At 41.0% G+C, this 16,589-nt stretch overlaps 1 protein-coding gene across 1 annotated transcript; it reads right to left on the bottom strand.

The window, feature by feature from the left end:
- Window positions 1-3,354: 3,354 nt before the first annotated feature.
- Window positions 3,355-7,300, bottom strand: ptger4a (prostaglandin E receptor 4 (subtype EP4) a). Its single transcript, XM_073466352.1, has 2 exons — window positions 6,203-7,300; window positions 3,355-5,589 (listed from the first exon to the last, which is right to left on the bottom strand). Exons 1-2 carry the CDS (start codon window positions 6,983-6,985, stop codon window positions 5,020-5,022), a joined length of 1,353 nt encoding a protein of 450 aa, XP_073322453.1. The 5' UTR covers window positions 6,986-7,300; the 3' UTR covers window positions 3,355-5,019.
- Between the last annotated feature and the right edge of the window lie 9,289 nt (window positions 7,301-16,589).

Genomic DNA, 16,589 nt, shown 5'->3' on the forward strand with positions numbered 1-16,589 from the left:
CAATCAATCAATCTTTATTTGTATAGCACCAATTCACAACAAAGTCATCTCGTGACACTTTTCCATATTAAGGAGGTCTAATTCAGGTCTATTTAGGTCTATTAATCAAGGAGTATGGTCCTTGATTAATCTGAAAACACTGCCTCTTCCTGTTTTGGTTTTGCAATGGCAGAGTTGCTCTGTTTGGGACGGTCGAGTGTCATAGTGAGGTTTATAGGTAAGCAATCTATATGTCATTTTTCTAAAGCTATTACATAAGTGGGTGGTGCTTAAACAGCAAGTGTCAAAGGACGTTACAGATATTGATACATTTATCTGGGATGATACCAGCGCTCATTAAAAGAACATTATCCGCACAGGATCATTGTGTATCCCTGTTGCTCAAGACCAAGGACCATCCTGTTACATTTAATCCTTTACTCCCCAAGCCTGATTATAACATTAAACTTTACATTGTCCACATATCAACTGTATGTGTAATAAGGAGGACATACACAAGATCTTTCTTCAATGCTCTAAAATAATTGTTTGATTCACAACTGTAATGTGATTACTGTATTCAGGAACAGTAAAGCATTGCAGACAAATGTAATGTGATTATAGTTACGGGTTTCTTTTCAAACCTTCCACCGCATACAATACTTTATTTTAACAGGTGTTGAGATCTGTGCAGCAGAGACCTTTAGTCTCGAGTAATGGTCCAAAAATAAGGATCCAATACCTTTTCCATAATAAACACAACTCAGTCACACAGCATTTTTCATCAGACTTTCTCCGCCTAAAGTCTGAAACCTCTTATTTTTTATCTTATGATGAATAAACTGGTCTTCATGTGTAAGATTGGTGATGTGCTTTTAAAACAATGAAGATGAATAGGAAATGGAAATGCTGCTGAGGTGCTAACAGCATTTAAAACAAGAGCATTTCTAAAAAAAAAAAAAGCAACATGTCTTTATAAAACAGTTTTCTTTGGCACTACTTTCTACACAGCAAAAATAGTCCCAATCAAAACTGTCTGATGGTGACAGCAAGAATCTGAGATTCTGGGAAAATAAAAATAAAATCTCTATTTGGTATGTTAGGAACTATATTTTTGTACCCTTTAAGTGTTTTTGTAATATATCACCGAACAAGGCGTACATTAGCACTTGGATCATATTGCTGCAGACAAAGGTTGATCTTCACACTACTGTGAGGCGAAGTCTTGTACCACCAGTTCTGCTTTGGTTCTGGCTTATTTCCAGGACAGGATTGTTCAGTGTCCTTTTCAACAGAGGTTGACCGCAGATGTGGAGGAGCAGCAGGTGTTTTCTGCTGTTGATCAATGAGCACAGAGGGGACAGGGCGCAAAGCGTCACTGCTGATGTAAAGCAGCTTTGCAGGTTTCCTCCACCGTTTAAATGACATCCGTGTCAAGTTGTATTGACCGAGGATCTCTGATCTTAACATCAACAAAATGATCTGACTGATTTTTTTTTAAAAGCCTTTAAAGAGGTCAGAGAGGCTGTTCTCATTTGTTCTCCATGTGAATGTACACCTGTTCACACAGACGGTAAATAGCAGCCTTACTGATTGTCCATTTATACATTTAATTAAGAACGACAGACTCTGGTGTGAGCAAATAGGATCAAATAGCTGAGAGGTGGCAGCTTGTTCAATGCATCAGCGTGAAACTACTATACGATCCCATTTTTCACAGTTAATTAATGTGTGTTGTTCCCAGAGTCTGGAGGACACGCTGACACTCAGTCTTTCCTCTGCAAAGTGTTTGTCTTAGCCACTGCATTGCTTGTTTAAGCTTAATTGCGATAAATTGGAGTCTTAGATTCTGTTTGTTGTTTCAGAGGGGAAGCTCTCTCTCAGCCAGGTCTACTTCCAGAGACCCTGATTTTTTTTTTCCATCACACCAAGACTCCCTCTGTTTTTCTGTGCACGTCTGGTATTAGCTTTTTGACACTTGACCAGTTTTATGTGCACATAGGAAAATATTAATTTGATGTAACCTCACCCCAGAGTGTTAAAGTTTTGTTTATTTGTCTCTAAACTTTGGAAAAGTGGTAGCCTGATCTTCTCAGGGCCATTTGTCTGTGCTAATAGGGGTCCTGAGATGAAAAAAAAAAGAAAAAAAAGAAGAAGAAAAAAGAGAAAAATGGGTGTGAGAAGTTTGGTGCCTCTACTATAACTTCCGCTTTGTGATGACATGTCAAAAGGGCATGTTTGCTGTTGAACGATAGCGTGGGTGTTAATTTACAGAACACATTTGTACTCCTGAGCACACAGAAGTTTTTGGTTATTACCACTTCCTTTTTTACAGATATGGAAAAGTGATGCAACAGTTAAAAAAAAATACAATGTTAAAGTTTATATCTACAGATTTAATTCAAGATGACAACTCGAAAGGTGTGATTCTCAGCATTTATACACACAAACAAACAGCAACAAGAGAAACAAGAAGGGCAAGACTGTAATCGGCGACATTAAGCAACAGTCTGGAGCTGATTTGAGAACAGGGGAAAGGAGGCAGACTGTGTGCTTCAAAGCTGCTGAAATTAAAACACAAAGCTTATTTGGGTGTGAAGGCTTCGAACAAACATCAGTTCAAAAGTTCAGTCTATTATGTGGACGGCAGCTGAAGGTGTCGGTGGACTAACACTATAAGACACTGAAAAGGAGAATTTTGCTGTTGGAACAAATGTGGCACAAAGAAGATACTCCAAAAACTGATCCGAGGATGATATAAATCATCGGTCCTTGTTCGCTGTAATAAGCACTTTTACAAACTTGAATCTTTGAATTTACTGATCTTACTGATACAGAGCCAAGACAGTTTGTCAGCTCTTTTGCTTGTGCTGCATTCAAGCAAATCGGCCAAAAACCTGTTTCAAAAATATGAGTCATTTTCTGTTTTTCTCTGTTTTCTAACATTGAATATGTATTTTTGACTGCTGATTTTGACTAAATGAGCCATTTGAAGCTGTTATCATAGTTTTTGAAAAAGTAAAGGTACTCGGTGTAACAGTTTGTAGCAATTTGCATGTATTAATCACTTATTTATTGGCCGTGTACTGTAACGTGACATCAAAAATGGAACCTTCCCCATCCCTCTCTTTTGCCCATCCAAGCCTGTGGATGATTTGTTGAAGTTCTTTAATGCTGCTAGACTGATGATTTCTTTGTGAAGGACTCGCGTCGGATTTTCCACGACAGTCCAAAAAAAATAATTAATTGATTAAGTACGAATAATGAGCAGAATAACTGCTAATGAAAATACTTACCGCAGCCCGAAACCTATTCTGGATGTTAGTGCAGGAAGATTACTGATCAAACCACGTACAGTTTAATAAATGAGCACACTTCTTTAGGGCGATTGTCCCTTCAGAGTTATGATTTATTAACTAGAACCTTCTCGTAGAGAAGAATACTTTTATTACAAACAATATTTTACACAACACTGATAATTCAGATAAGTGGTTCTCAAACCCCCCAAAGTCCCAAAACAAAAACAGCCATCATCCCAAAGCCTCAGCATTTGATGAGTTGTGAAGTCTTACAAATTGGCCTTTAGTACTCCACATTAAGCAACATCGGTCCACTGATTTACACCACATTTTCTGCACATTTCCAGTCAGCTTTAATTGGTTTGGTATTAGTAACTATGGCACAGGAATCTTTGTTCCCTCCTTGTGAGCTGGAAAACAAATTTTTCATAATTTAAGATGACATGTGTGTGAGTATTCCAGGGCCGAGGAACAGAAACATCTGTGTTCACCACATAATAACACTGCACTGTAAGAATAATTTTATTACAAACAATATTTTACACAACACTGATAATTCAGAACAGTGGTTCTCAACCTTTTTGCGACCCGACCAGACACATCAGGACGGTGAAAGTGCCAAAACGAAAAGAGCAGTTTATTTTGTGTGTGTGTCCAATCAGAACTCACGCTCACCTTGACTCTCAAAAATACTCTAAAAAAATCTATTTTCAGGCAAATTATATCACTGGTACAGGCAAAGTAATGGAAACCCATTGCCCTGTTTAAAATGTGTTACTTTATTTTATTCTCCACAATCATCTTGCGGCCCCCGGAAACTTACTTGTGACCCCTTTGGGGCTCCCGACCCCCAGGTTGAGAACCAATAATTTAAAACACTGTTTTCTCACGCTGACAGGTGAGTTGCTCATCGTAAAGGTCCAATTTGTAAGACTTCACAACTGATCAAATACCGACGCTTTGGTATTGTGGGTTGGGTCAGCCATCATCCCAAAGCCTCAGTATCTGATGAGTTGTGAAGTCTTACAAATTGGACCTTTAGTACTCCACATTAAGCAACATCGGTCCACTGATTTACACCACAATATCTGCACATTTCCAGTCAGCTTTAATTGGTTTGGTATTAGTAACTATGGCACAGGAATCTTTGTTCCCTCCTTATAAGATGGAAAACAAATTTTTCTTAATTTGAGATGACATGTGTGTGAGTATTCCAGGGCTGAGGAACAAAAACCAACCAACACAACTTCAAAAAGCACTACACAAAAGAGTTTGTTGAACAAATCAGTCACACACATGCCAGTGATTACTCACGAGGACCACATTCAATACTGTTTTCATTGTGTGACTCAATTATTCTAAATGACTGGCCTCATCTAGTTTACAGTAAAGGTTTCCACAATGATCGAGTAGCTGAAATAAGAAAGGATATCTTTTCCATTACTGACACTTGAGCCATGACGAAGTGGGTCATCTCTGTTAGAACAATATCTGTTTTGGGCAAAATGACAAAATCTGCTCATACAGTCAGAGATAGCCATCACTTGAGGTAGCTGGATACTGAAAAAGAGGACACAGGGAGATAAAGCTCACAGCACTTCAAGTTTCATTTTTTCTCGCTTCATCTGTCCAAGTCAGTTATTATCCTAATGTGCCTTCCCTCATTTTCAGAGGTTTAGAAGTCAATCAGTAGGCGATCTACTTGAGAGAATCTGAGAAATTCTCCTCATTCAGAATTAAATCAGATGCATTTCTCCTCCACTGTCTCAGTGTTCAACGACACCTGAAGTGCTGGGTCCTTTGGGCAAGGCAGGGCTGAAAAGTCCCTGGTAACATTCGTCCTGTCTCTACTCTGAGCCTCAACGCTGCCCTGCTCAGACAAATAAGAAGCCTGCGAGTTTCTGACTGATGAAGCTCGTGAACCAGAGAGTCTGTCTGCTTTATGACAGCTTCCAGCGTACACATCACTTCCCTCTGGCAGGTAGAGGAAGATCTGGGAACAGCTGGAGAGATCTCGCAGGTCGCGGGAAACCAGGGAGTGTGAGTCCCGCTTAGAGATGACTGAGGAGAGCTGATGGGCATCTATACAGGGGAAGTTTCCCTGTCTCTGTTGCCTCCGTGCTCCTATCTTGCAGAATAAGCACTTGATTTGCTCAATGAGCTTGAGGAGAACAGCCTTGCGGAGCAGGATGTAGATCCAGGGGTCGAGGATGGGGTTGAATGAGGCAAAGCGTATCGCTCGTAGATCAGGGTTTTTCTCCAACTTTAGCTCCACTGGAGTCTTATACAGCTGGTTCAAAAACACCTGAGCCTGAGAGGGAAGAGAGAATACAGGCTGAGTAGATGGATAAATGTCTCAAACTATGTGTGAGTGCATATGAGTGTTTGAGAGGAACAGTTAGCAAGACACTAATAAAAACACTGGAGCAGCAAGCGAGAGAGAGAGCAGGGAAGGAAAAGTAATTGAATCCATCAGCAAAAATAACATTGCTGCGTAAAAGAACCGTGCGTAAAACGTGCATAATGGATAGAATGAACAAAGATGCAAGTAGCTTCGAGGTCAGTGGCTTTAAAACGGCAAGGAAAAACTTATGTAGTACAAAAGGAATATGTTAAACGTTGTTTTGTTATCACCCATTTGAATCTGGATCAAAACGCATGACCAATTACTGTATAAAGTCATCTGTGCGTAAAAGAGCCGTGCGTAATGGACAAAGATGCAAATAGCTTCGAGAACAGTGGGTTAAAAAGGCAAAGAAATTAAGTTATATAGCAAAAAGCAGCATGCTGAACTCGAATTTGGATCAAAATGTATCACCAATTATTGTACAAAAAAAAGGACATCTATGCGTAAAAGAGCCGTGCATAAAACGTGCGTAATGGAAAGAAATAACCCACAGAGAGCGGATCAAAAGAGAACTTACAACAAGTGGGATGGAGCAGATGAGCACCACTGCCGACGTGCCTATGAGCAGAATGACCATCTGAATCTCTGCTCCGGCCAGACGCCCAAAGCTGCGTCCTCTCCTCCGCGGGTCCACGTTGCGCCCCAGGTCGGTTCCCAGCGACATCCTGCGCACGAAACGCCGGTGCATCCGGATCAAAGCCCCGCACACCAACACGTTACAGATAACAGTGATGAGGATAAGAAGAGAACTGAAACCCGCATATATGTAGGAGTAGGCGGCATCGCTGGTCTTGTTACTCCTCCACTCTAAAAAACACCATGTTTGCGGGTATTGTTTCTTCACCTGACCGAAGCCGATGATCGGCAGGGCGCAGAAAAGCGCGTTGGAGATGTAGATCGCGAGGAGCGTCAGTCCCGCCAGTTTTTGGTCCACATAGTCATTGTAGAAGTAGGCATGGTTTATGGCGATGTACCTCTCCACCGACATGGCGCAGATGATACTGAGTCCAGCCAGAGAGAAGAAAAGCATGTCGAATCCAAAGTACTGGCATAGTGGGTCCTCTCCGGGCCACGATCCTTTCACATAAGTGGCGATGGTGACCGGACTGGCCAGCAGAGTGCCGAGGAGGTCCGTGACTGCCAGCCCACACACCAGCGTGTAAAACGTGGTTTCTTTCTGCTCCTTGCGAGATTTGCAAAGAACCACGATGGCGATGACATTCCCAACCACCCCGAAAATGAACATAATAGACGGGATGGTCGGGACCATGGTCCTCCCTGTCATCGACTGGTTATTCATGTTTTATCTCCTTTGAGTTGAAGATGAGTGAAACAACTTTTCTTAACGCCGGCATTTCCAGTCCAGAGCAGGAAACTTACTCGCTCTTGAGAGACGCCAGGGGGACATTGTAAAAATCAGAAAAACACACCTATGAAGACAGTTTGCACCTTGTCTGAAAATCAACTTCTGAAGGCGTCCATCCCGTGCAGAGCATGATGTGGCCGCTGCTGCTGCTGCTGTGGTTACAGAAGGTTCACTGGTGTTTTGGTATCAGATCCTCAGCTCGCTTTGCAAGACAGAAGCATATTTCACTCACCAGGACAGAGAGATAAAAGGCAACAGACACCAGTGACTTCATTGAAATATGGCTCTGCCTTCAAGCTTCCTGCAGGGTTCAGTCCCTCCCCTTCACTTCACTTTCTCACCCAAACTCACAGCAAATGTTGAACATGGTTAAACAATGTGAAGTAAAAACGTTGTAAAATACTTTTTTTAAAAAACAAAGAAAGACAAAGAGTTTTAAAAGGCCCCAAAATATATTGTTGTTTTGACATTATATTTGGGGAAATTTGTTGAAGCCTGTACTCGGAGCTCTCTGCTGAATCTTTTCACCCATTACCAGGCAGCCAAAAAACGTGTTCTGTCAGAGCCAAATATTCATGTAATCTTGCCACAACACATTAAAAGTAATTAAAAACTTTTTTTAAAAAAAGTTTTTCACAGATCAGATTGCCACACTGGTTGAAGTAAAAGAAGAAAAAAAGGTAATCTAGAACAACACAATACACTAGAAATATGATTTATATTAATTATACATATATAAATATATTCTGCATCATACTCCAACTTGCTGTAACAACCAGAGTAAGTTAAAGGAGAAGCAAAATTGATTTCCTGACAATTATCTCAAAACAGGATTAATTTGGGATGAAGTTTGAACTTTACTGTTGATTTTGTAATTATGGATACAAAAAAAAAGCAGAAACAAAATGTCAAATGGCTCGGCACAGTCTAATCACTTGTTCCCTTGTCTGATGCTGGTCAGTTTATTCATAAACCCGTCAGGTATCAAGACAAACTCAGTAAAGATGCATCCTCTTTGGAAAAATTATAAGTATTCTTGTTAGTTAAGTACTTTGTTTCACAGCAAGGTTGAAGACACTGTTTCTGTGATCAAGAAGTGAGAATATCTTATGCACATGGCTGCATTTAATTTGTGGTCATCATGTACTGCAGAGCAAATAAACACGACGCCCTGCTGAGAGAGTGTGACGACACCAGTGTCCCTGACATTAACACTGACCCGTGACTTAAACTGCAAAAACAACCCTGTTTTCAGGTATCAGCTCCTCCTGAAATGCTCCCATTGGACCATTTTTTCAAATTAAAACTCACGATACAACATCGTCAAACACACAGTCAGTGTGGGCTATTAAATATCATTCATTTATTATCTCGTACAGTCAAAAGTATTTAGCAGGCAGTAAACATACAATTGATTAGCTTGTTAGCGGCTATGCTAGATCGCTACACCATCCATTGATTTTAACAAGTCTATGCCCCCGCCATGTGAGCTTCGCCTTGCAGGTTGTAGCTCCTCCTTGTAAGTCTCTTGGAAATCACCCCTGGCAACAACATCTGCCTGTATGACCTGCTTCCAAATACCCACAAACACTGTTTTCCACGTGAGCCCAGACCTCGCCATCAAGCTGCCATTTTGTTACATTCACAGCAGAGTCTGTGTTACACTCAATTCATGTTTTTGTCCTGATAACTTGCAGGAAACATTCCCCTCCCTCAGCTGAGTTGATATTTTCAACGAAACGGATTTAACGGACGCTTCGGTGACTAAAATGTTCACTCTCCATGACTGTTATGTTGTCGTATGACGGCTCTCGATCACTCTACCGCCAGCATCACCGTGCTTAGGTGGGCGAGTTTTAGGTGGTACTGATGATATCAGCAGAGGGTGTGGGAAACAACTGGGTCTTTGTCGTCTGTGCGTGATATTCTTAACTCTGAGCTAACTGCAGTTGCATCACTTGTGAAACAGAAGCACGGGCAGTGGGATCGTCAACTTGAATAACTCGAATAAGTACAGAAACTTAAACGAGAACAAATCTGCTCACTTGTCCACTATTTCAGGCTGTTCCCTCCTCTTACCAGACTGCGTCAGCCGTCACAGGACATGGTGAACTCTGAGGAACTGAGACCCTGAGCCGCGCCGCCTGACGTCACCCCACTAGACTGACCCTGTGCTCCTGGAAAACACACTTGTTGTTTTCTTTGTCACCAATTTCTGACATTGATTTAGACACAGAAAAGGGGGAAACCCTGTGTAATTATAGGCGTGCTATTGCCTTGAAAAAATAATATTTTGTTAAGGATGCCATTCATACGTAGATTGCATGCAACACCATTTGTTTTAACCTGTCAACCCATTGAAAAACAGCTGTTATGTAATGTGTGTGTGTGTCAGCCTGTGCGTTTATATATAAAATATGATCTCAGCCTCCTGGTCTGTGTTTCTCTACGAGCACGTCTGGTGTAAAGCCTCGCAGAATGTTCTGTTAAGCAGATTTGAAAGATTAGGCTTCTCATGAATGTGCTTTTCCTGGATTTGTTTGTCGAAGTCAGATAACCTGCGGTGTGGTCACACTTCAATCTCAGAGTAATGACCACCGGCACTGCTGGAAGAATCAACCTTCCTGTAAATGTAACTCCAGCTTATGTTCTGTAGATAGACAATCACACAGCCGAGTGGGTCTTTCTGTTTGTACGTTTTGTTATTTGTAGTTTAAAGAAAGCAAAGAAAAAACACAGCATTTCTTCCAGGGCTTTAATTCCTGTGCCAAACAATTACTACATTGTGCGTTAGAAAGGATTTGTTGTTGTCTCTGAACTCCTATATCCTCAAAGTAGTGCCAATTGGTGGAAAACACTCATAATTGTTTTTGTTATAGGCTTGACTTTGTTTTTTAGAAAAATAGGCACAATTACAGCAAGGGAGAAGAACTACAAATGCAATTACAGATGTGCAGTGCACTGTATTCGCCACAGTACTTAAGTGCAGCTCTGGTTTATTTCCCCTGCCACAATGCGTCTGTGCCTATGATTTGTCTCCTGAGATTACGGCTCGCTTCAGGCCTCTTTGTTTAGAAAAACAACAGCTACCTGTTGAGCATAACCATATCTCTGCGGACAAGTACAGACACATTCGGGTCAAACTAAACTGTCGTCATTTCAGGTGTAATCCTGAGGGATGCGAGCGGGGATGCACGTACATACCCACGTGTCATAACTGACCAGAAAGTGAGTCAAGCAGCTGTTCTTGAGCTTTTCATCTTATAACACGGTCTGTGTCAGCAGATGGAGTTTTGCTGAGCTTAAAGCAGGGGTTCTCAAAGTTTTCATGACTAAGGGCCCCACAGGAAAACCATTGAACTTGCAAGATTTGTGATTTGTCTCATTGCGGTGTTAAGCGCTGAATTCACCTGTTTGAGTCTATCCATCTTTCTTGAAACCTCCTTTCTCCTCAACCTTACAGGCATCTCATTTTCACAATAAACTGCCAAGTCGTCCACTGAAATAAAGCACTTGCACTGATGACAGAGCATAATTCCCTGTAACAATCACAGGTTGCCATTAGTTTCAATGCAACCAGTGGAGTTGTACAAGTTGTCATTCCCAACGGGACAGTTGCGACGCAGTTTGATGCAGTTGCAGAGTAGTGTATTAAAGGAGAAATGTTATGTTCATTTTCAGGTTCATAGTTTTATTTTGGGTTACTATTAGAATAGGTTTACATGCTTTAATGCTCAAAAAACACTTCAGTTCTCTCGTACTGTCCAGTCCTGCAGCTATGTTATTTTGGGAAATTAGTTGCTTTCTCGCAGAGTTAGATAAGAAGATTGAATGACTCACATCTGTATCATGAATGTGTAGGTGGTTATCTTAGCTTAGCATAAAGACTGAAAAAAAGGAGGAAACAGTTGGCCTGGCTCTGTCCCAAGGTCTCAAATCTTCCAACCAGCAAAGCTCATAAATAAGCATGTTGTATCTTGTTTGTTTGGTCTGTACAAAAACCCAAATCTTGGCTGGGAGCATAGACCTCAGGAAGTTGCTAATCCAGTCTCTGTGCTAAACTCAGATGCTGGCTTCACAAACAGTGGCATCAATATCTATATATCTAACTCAAAAAGCAAAAAGGGAAGAAGCGTATTTCTCAAAACGTTGAACTAGTTGTTTAAATGTCAAACTGTGAACTGTTTTTGTGTTTATATCATGAATCTAATCAAATCTAGTAGCTACCTGGAGAGGTGCAAAAAACAGAAATATATATGTGACGGCAGTGAAGGGGTTAAAATATGGAAAAACATTAGTCTGGTGATTTGGGGTTGTTGATTTAACGAGATGCCTGACAAGAGCTCTTGTTTTTATGAACCTTGACCCTCGGTCCAGATAAAATGTTTGTCTACATTTGCTATTTTCAGCATCAAACTGAAACTGGTACTTTCAAATACTGCAGTTCACAGTTACTTTGTCTCAGACTAGCTATCATAAGTGGAGTCACCGCTCTTCACTTGGGAATCCCAGACTCGAGTCAGCCCAGGTGGTACGGGGGTTGTTGTCCCTGAGAACTCTCTGCCTGCAGCTTGTTTTTAAATGTAAAGTTTAGAAAGAGTTTGGATGTGTTTATTCTGGGGTCTGGTAGATTTGAAGATAGCATCCGTGTGTGATCTCACTCAGCAAAACAAAGCCGCAGTGCAGAGAATCAGATGTAAACTGTTTGAACTGGCACTGAGTTTGACATGTGATGCCAACATGAAAAACAGAAACACTTTGTCTGCTTTTTTAGCTCATTCACAGCAGGCATCAGATTTCATTCACGTTGATGACGGAATCAAATGTAATCATTTCTAACTGAAAATACAGATTCACTGTATGTGACCGCTGCAGGTACGGCCTTTAATGATCTGAACCTAAAACACTCATCTAACGTCAACATGTTTGTTCATGCAGTTATTGACAGTCATCCGCTGGCGCACATCAAACCCAGAATAAACACAACAGTTAAACTTTTCACAATTATTTTTCTTCAGAGCAGTTTATCCGTGAAGAGTGTGTGACTCATACCACAGCAACATTATGGGAAGTTCATTGAAAAGCGTTAAGTCACCCAAACAGTTCAGATTCCTTGGTAATACAGAGAACCTACGTCACTGCAAGAAGCTGTACATAGTGTACCATTAGTTGTAGACATTATTGTGGTAATCATTAACAGGGAGAGAGACTCTGAACCACATTAGGGACATTTACAGCTAATCTTTACCTGACCAGACGACCCTAGCTGCTCATTAGAGCACAATGGAAAGGAGAACACGGGATGTTAAATTGCTGATGATGCATACATTAATGAAAGTGCAATAAAGCCACCGCCAAAGGGCCGAACCCGCCCAACACTGCTCCTTTAATCAGCTCATATATATTCAAACTGAGTTCCTGAATTAGATTTGTTCAAGGTAACAGGAACACAGGGGGGCAGGACCCAAACGCAGACGGTGCAGTTCATTGACTTTATTCCAAAGAAATTTAAGATACAAAGGCTTATGGGACGGTGAGGCAGGCAAGAGTCAAAAACAGAAGGCTGCAGTCCAACACAGGCAAATAAACCAAAAAGAGAAGGCAAGAAGCTTTGACTTACATGTGAGGAGACTAGTGGGGCAGCTCAGGTGACTGCAGGGCCGATAAAGAGTGGGAACAGGTGTGTGGACGGGTGGGGCAATCAGGTGATGGGCAAAGGAGAGAAAGTCAGGGGGGCAGACAGAGGAGAGCAGATCTGGGATGTAGGAGGGAAGTACGTGGCCTGGAAGAAGTGACGAGGGGCTGAGGGGAACTGAAGAGCAGATTGTGTGGTGAACAGGAATACAAGAGAGGGACCCTAAAGCAGAGGACTGAAGAAGAGCTCATTGATGTAATTATCAAAAACAAGGTCCAAAGGCTCACTGACCTGAGAGGCAGGCAAGGGTCAAAACACAGTCAAACAAATAGCTGGGAGCTGACAGAAAATGAATACAGATACCAAAGCCACACACTGCACAGATTAAAACATCAAGATATAACATGTTGCTAGAGATCTTGGTTCACTTGGTTGATAGATTATGTAATCTTCATACCGAGCCTGGTTAGCTGTTTCTCTCTGATCTGATGCCAGTCAGGGCCGTGCAGCTGCTGACTCCAGCTTCATATTTGCTCCACAGACGTCAGAATGGTGTTGATCTCATCAGCTAACTCCCAGGAAGACGGTAAATAAGGGTATTCTCCAAAATGTCTAACTATTCCTTGATTGTTCCTCTATCGTTCATCTGTTAATGGTGGCACTTTTTTTCGTCAACGTTTATCGTCATCAGGGTACTTTTACTTTCTTCTTCGATTTTACCATTTATAGCCTCAAAATATATGTGTCTTATTTAAAGCGTCATGAAAACCCCTTACCAGAATATTTAATTAATGTGAAAGTCATTTAGTCTTAGAAAACACAAACTAAATCCACCTGGTAAGCATTTTGTTGGATCATGATTCATATGTTATTATGACGCTGATATTTCACCTCTAAGATCATTTTCTCTAAGACTAATAAGTCTTGTATTATCTTTTTTGGTTGCTTCAACTTGACAAATGAATCTCCCTCTGACCATTTCAGAAAACAGAAGTCACCGCATGGTCCTCTCAGGTTGGAGAGAAAATGAAATCATTTGCTATGAGTGGGTGTGTTTTTATAACATCCTGCTTCTCACTCATCAGGCCAGTGGGACAGCTGTGATACATCTCTCCAAACACTTGCTCAACACTCAGACGTGTTTTATCCACATCACCTCAGTGTTGGGTCAATACTCTCTCACAAAGCTCTGTTGATAAAATGTTTGCGGTACTGAGTGGTCAGAGGTCGAGAGAGATACTGGAAATGCCGACGAGTATCGGAGCATCAAATATCCTCATACACTTCAGGGTCATGTTTGTCTAAGAGCCATCTGTTATACAGAACATCTGTCATGTGACATTTGCACAGCTGATGATGATGATGATGACAAAATGACAAATGACGAATGAATCAGACAGCAAATAAATCCAATTACCCCTGCATATCTGCCTAATTCATAACTGTTTAATAATCACCAACGTCAGGACACATAAAAGCCACAAATACCCTGAAAACAAACAGACAGAAAAATGAAACATTATTTGATTTCACTTATCTCTTTTAAATGTTAAATATGAAGGCACCAACCTCGATGAATAATGAAAGATTAATAAACATGTTTCTCTGGAGACTCTGGCCAGGAGCAACACGACCTGCAGCTTCTTATCATGCAATCTGCTTTAGAGAACAGGACAGACGCAGCGGGCTCCCATTTCAGATATGAATCACGCTTAGAAATAAAAAAAACAAAGCAATCCTTCAAATCCTGTTGAAGTGAAGTTCAGAGGGAAAAACACAACATAGTCTTATATTTTCATACCAAGAATATAAAAGATAAAACATCTGCCACAAGTGGTTGAAAATGTGTGAATCGGGCATTTAGTGGAAGGTACAGTTCAGAGTGGACTGTCTGTACTAAACCTGAAAGATTAGATGAGGACGTGCTGACTTCATTATTAATTCTCTAACCAGCTGAAGTGTCCTTATTCTACAAATAAGGTTTTCCCGGTAGAGATAAATGGTTTGTACCACAGCAGCTGTTCCCGGCTCCACACTGATAATGTCTAATGCATCCCCTCTGCTCTTGCAGATTCTTTGATATTTACATATCTCAAATAAACCGTGAGTTTCCCCCTCAACGAAAAAATGCACGGGTCTTTTAAAACACTTAAAAGCCTCTGGGCATCAGATAACCAGTGATGTATGTGCATGTCAAACTTCCTGACCTTTTCCTTTCATCGTGTCTCACCTGATTGACTTCATCAGCAGTGTTAGCACACCTGTCTGCTCAAACACCAGATATAGTGGTCAAAAACCGTCTCCGACGACAGCAAGAAATGTAAACACTTGAGTTACTGTCAAACCAGTGAGTTTAACATGAGGACAAGAAGCTGACAGAAAATGACACACGACCCACTTTTATTGCAGATTAGTGCTAATTCATTCTCTACAGCTTTTACAGGGCTTTTGCTCTGACCGATAAAGAAAAGATAGTGGCACTTTTTGGATAATTAGACTTTAACGATGCATATGCAGCCTTTTCTCAATGTTTAACTGAACGCTTGCAGCAATGCAGCAAGTGTGACTGAGGTGAAATAATATATGACAAGCAGTACATGAGTTTTGTCTCTTTGCTGCCATAAACTATGGTCAATAAAAGAGGACTCTGTGTCCAGGGATCTTAATCTTCAGTGAGAGCAGATGACCTTGAAGCAACGTTTTACAAAAGTCAAAACATATCGAGGTAAGGGTAAGAAAAATATAAAATAATGCCAACCATGTGCCTTAAAGGTGCGTTATGTACGCATTTGCAGCCTGTTGAATTCACACGTATCAACAGAGTTACTGCTAATTGCTGCTAACTGTAGCTGCTGCTAACAATACTTACAATATTAACACAGGAGCTTTGGACCACGACGGGCCAGGGCTAGGTGGTTAGCATGCAAAAATGTGTCAGTGCTTTTAAACTATCTAATACAACTCTGATTCCAAAAAAACTTGGGACGCTGTGTTAGACACGAATAAAAACAGAAAAAAAATATTTGCCAACAAACTGTGTGTACCCACAATCGTTTTATGAGCCTGTAAAAAACGTACAGGCTCAATTTCAGGAGGTGGAGGAATTAACACTTCCATATAACAGCTAAAATGTATTTTTTAAATGTATGTAAGCCAACACTGACTCCGAGTGAAGAGCTGCTCTCAGAACAGCAGTCAGTAAGGAGCACAATGGTTCTTGTTTTAAGCATTTTTGTGCCGCTCATTCATCCTGGCCTGCATACCAGGCTGGTTTCCCAAGATCATGCTCTGAATACTGAATAGCTGCAACATAATGTGGAGTGAATGCATTATGTGCACTACCACAACAGCATTTTCTCCTCCAAAGATCTATTATCTTATCTTTCCACGCAGACAAAACAACCCAGGCTTTACTCTGTTTGTCAGTCAACGTGTAGTCCTCGTGTATCAGCTGATGCTGCAGTCTCATGTTGATATTTTTATTTTCGACAAACAGCAAAGTGCACGTTGTTTCTATTCTTACAGTTATCAGGATCTACACAGCATGAGATATGTGTTCCTCTGTGAGCGGAAAGGTTTCTGGTCATAAATATATTCCTTTCCATGCAAATAATTTCTCTAGATTGGTTATCAGCAAACTCCTCTGTGCAATACTCCTTTCAATCCCCTGTGAGAAAACTTCCAAAGATGCTTTTGACAGGCACACATACACACACACACACACAAGTGCAGGCAGAGAGGAAAGGGAGTGGGAGGATGTGATCTTTCTCCAGCTTTCCCAACTTTCTGCTTACATGAGTTCACCCGACTGTCAGGCTTAACAATTGATGTGTGCATACGTTCCAATAAGGATATCATCCCACAGGCCACAGCAGAAGGCAATACATTTTTTTTGACAATATA

This window comes from Pagrus major, chromosome 5 (assembly GCF_040436345.1).
Source record: "Pagrus major chromosome 5, Pma_NU_1.0".
In the NCBI taxonomy this organism is placed as follows: Eukaryota; Metazoa; Chordata; class Actinopteri; order Spariformes; family Sparidae; genus Pagrus; species Pagrus major.

What these genes read in the sequence shown, in the direction of transcription:
- ptger4a (XM_073466352.1), bottom strand. Translation starts at nt 6,985, where the DNA reads ATGAATAACCAGTCGATGACAGGGAGGACCATGGTCCCGACCATCCCG. An exon ending in TCTGCTCCATCCCACTTGTT is followed by an intron (nt 5,590 to 6,202) that starts GTAAGTTCTCTT and finishes CTTCCCTCTCAG; the next exon opens with GCTCAGGTGTTTTTGAACCA.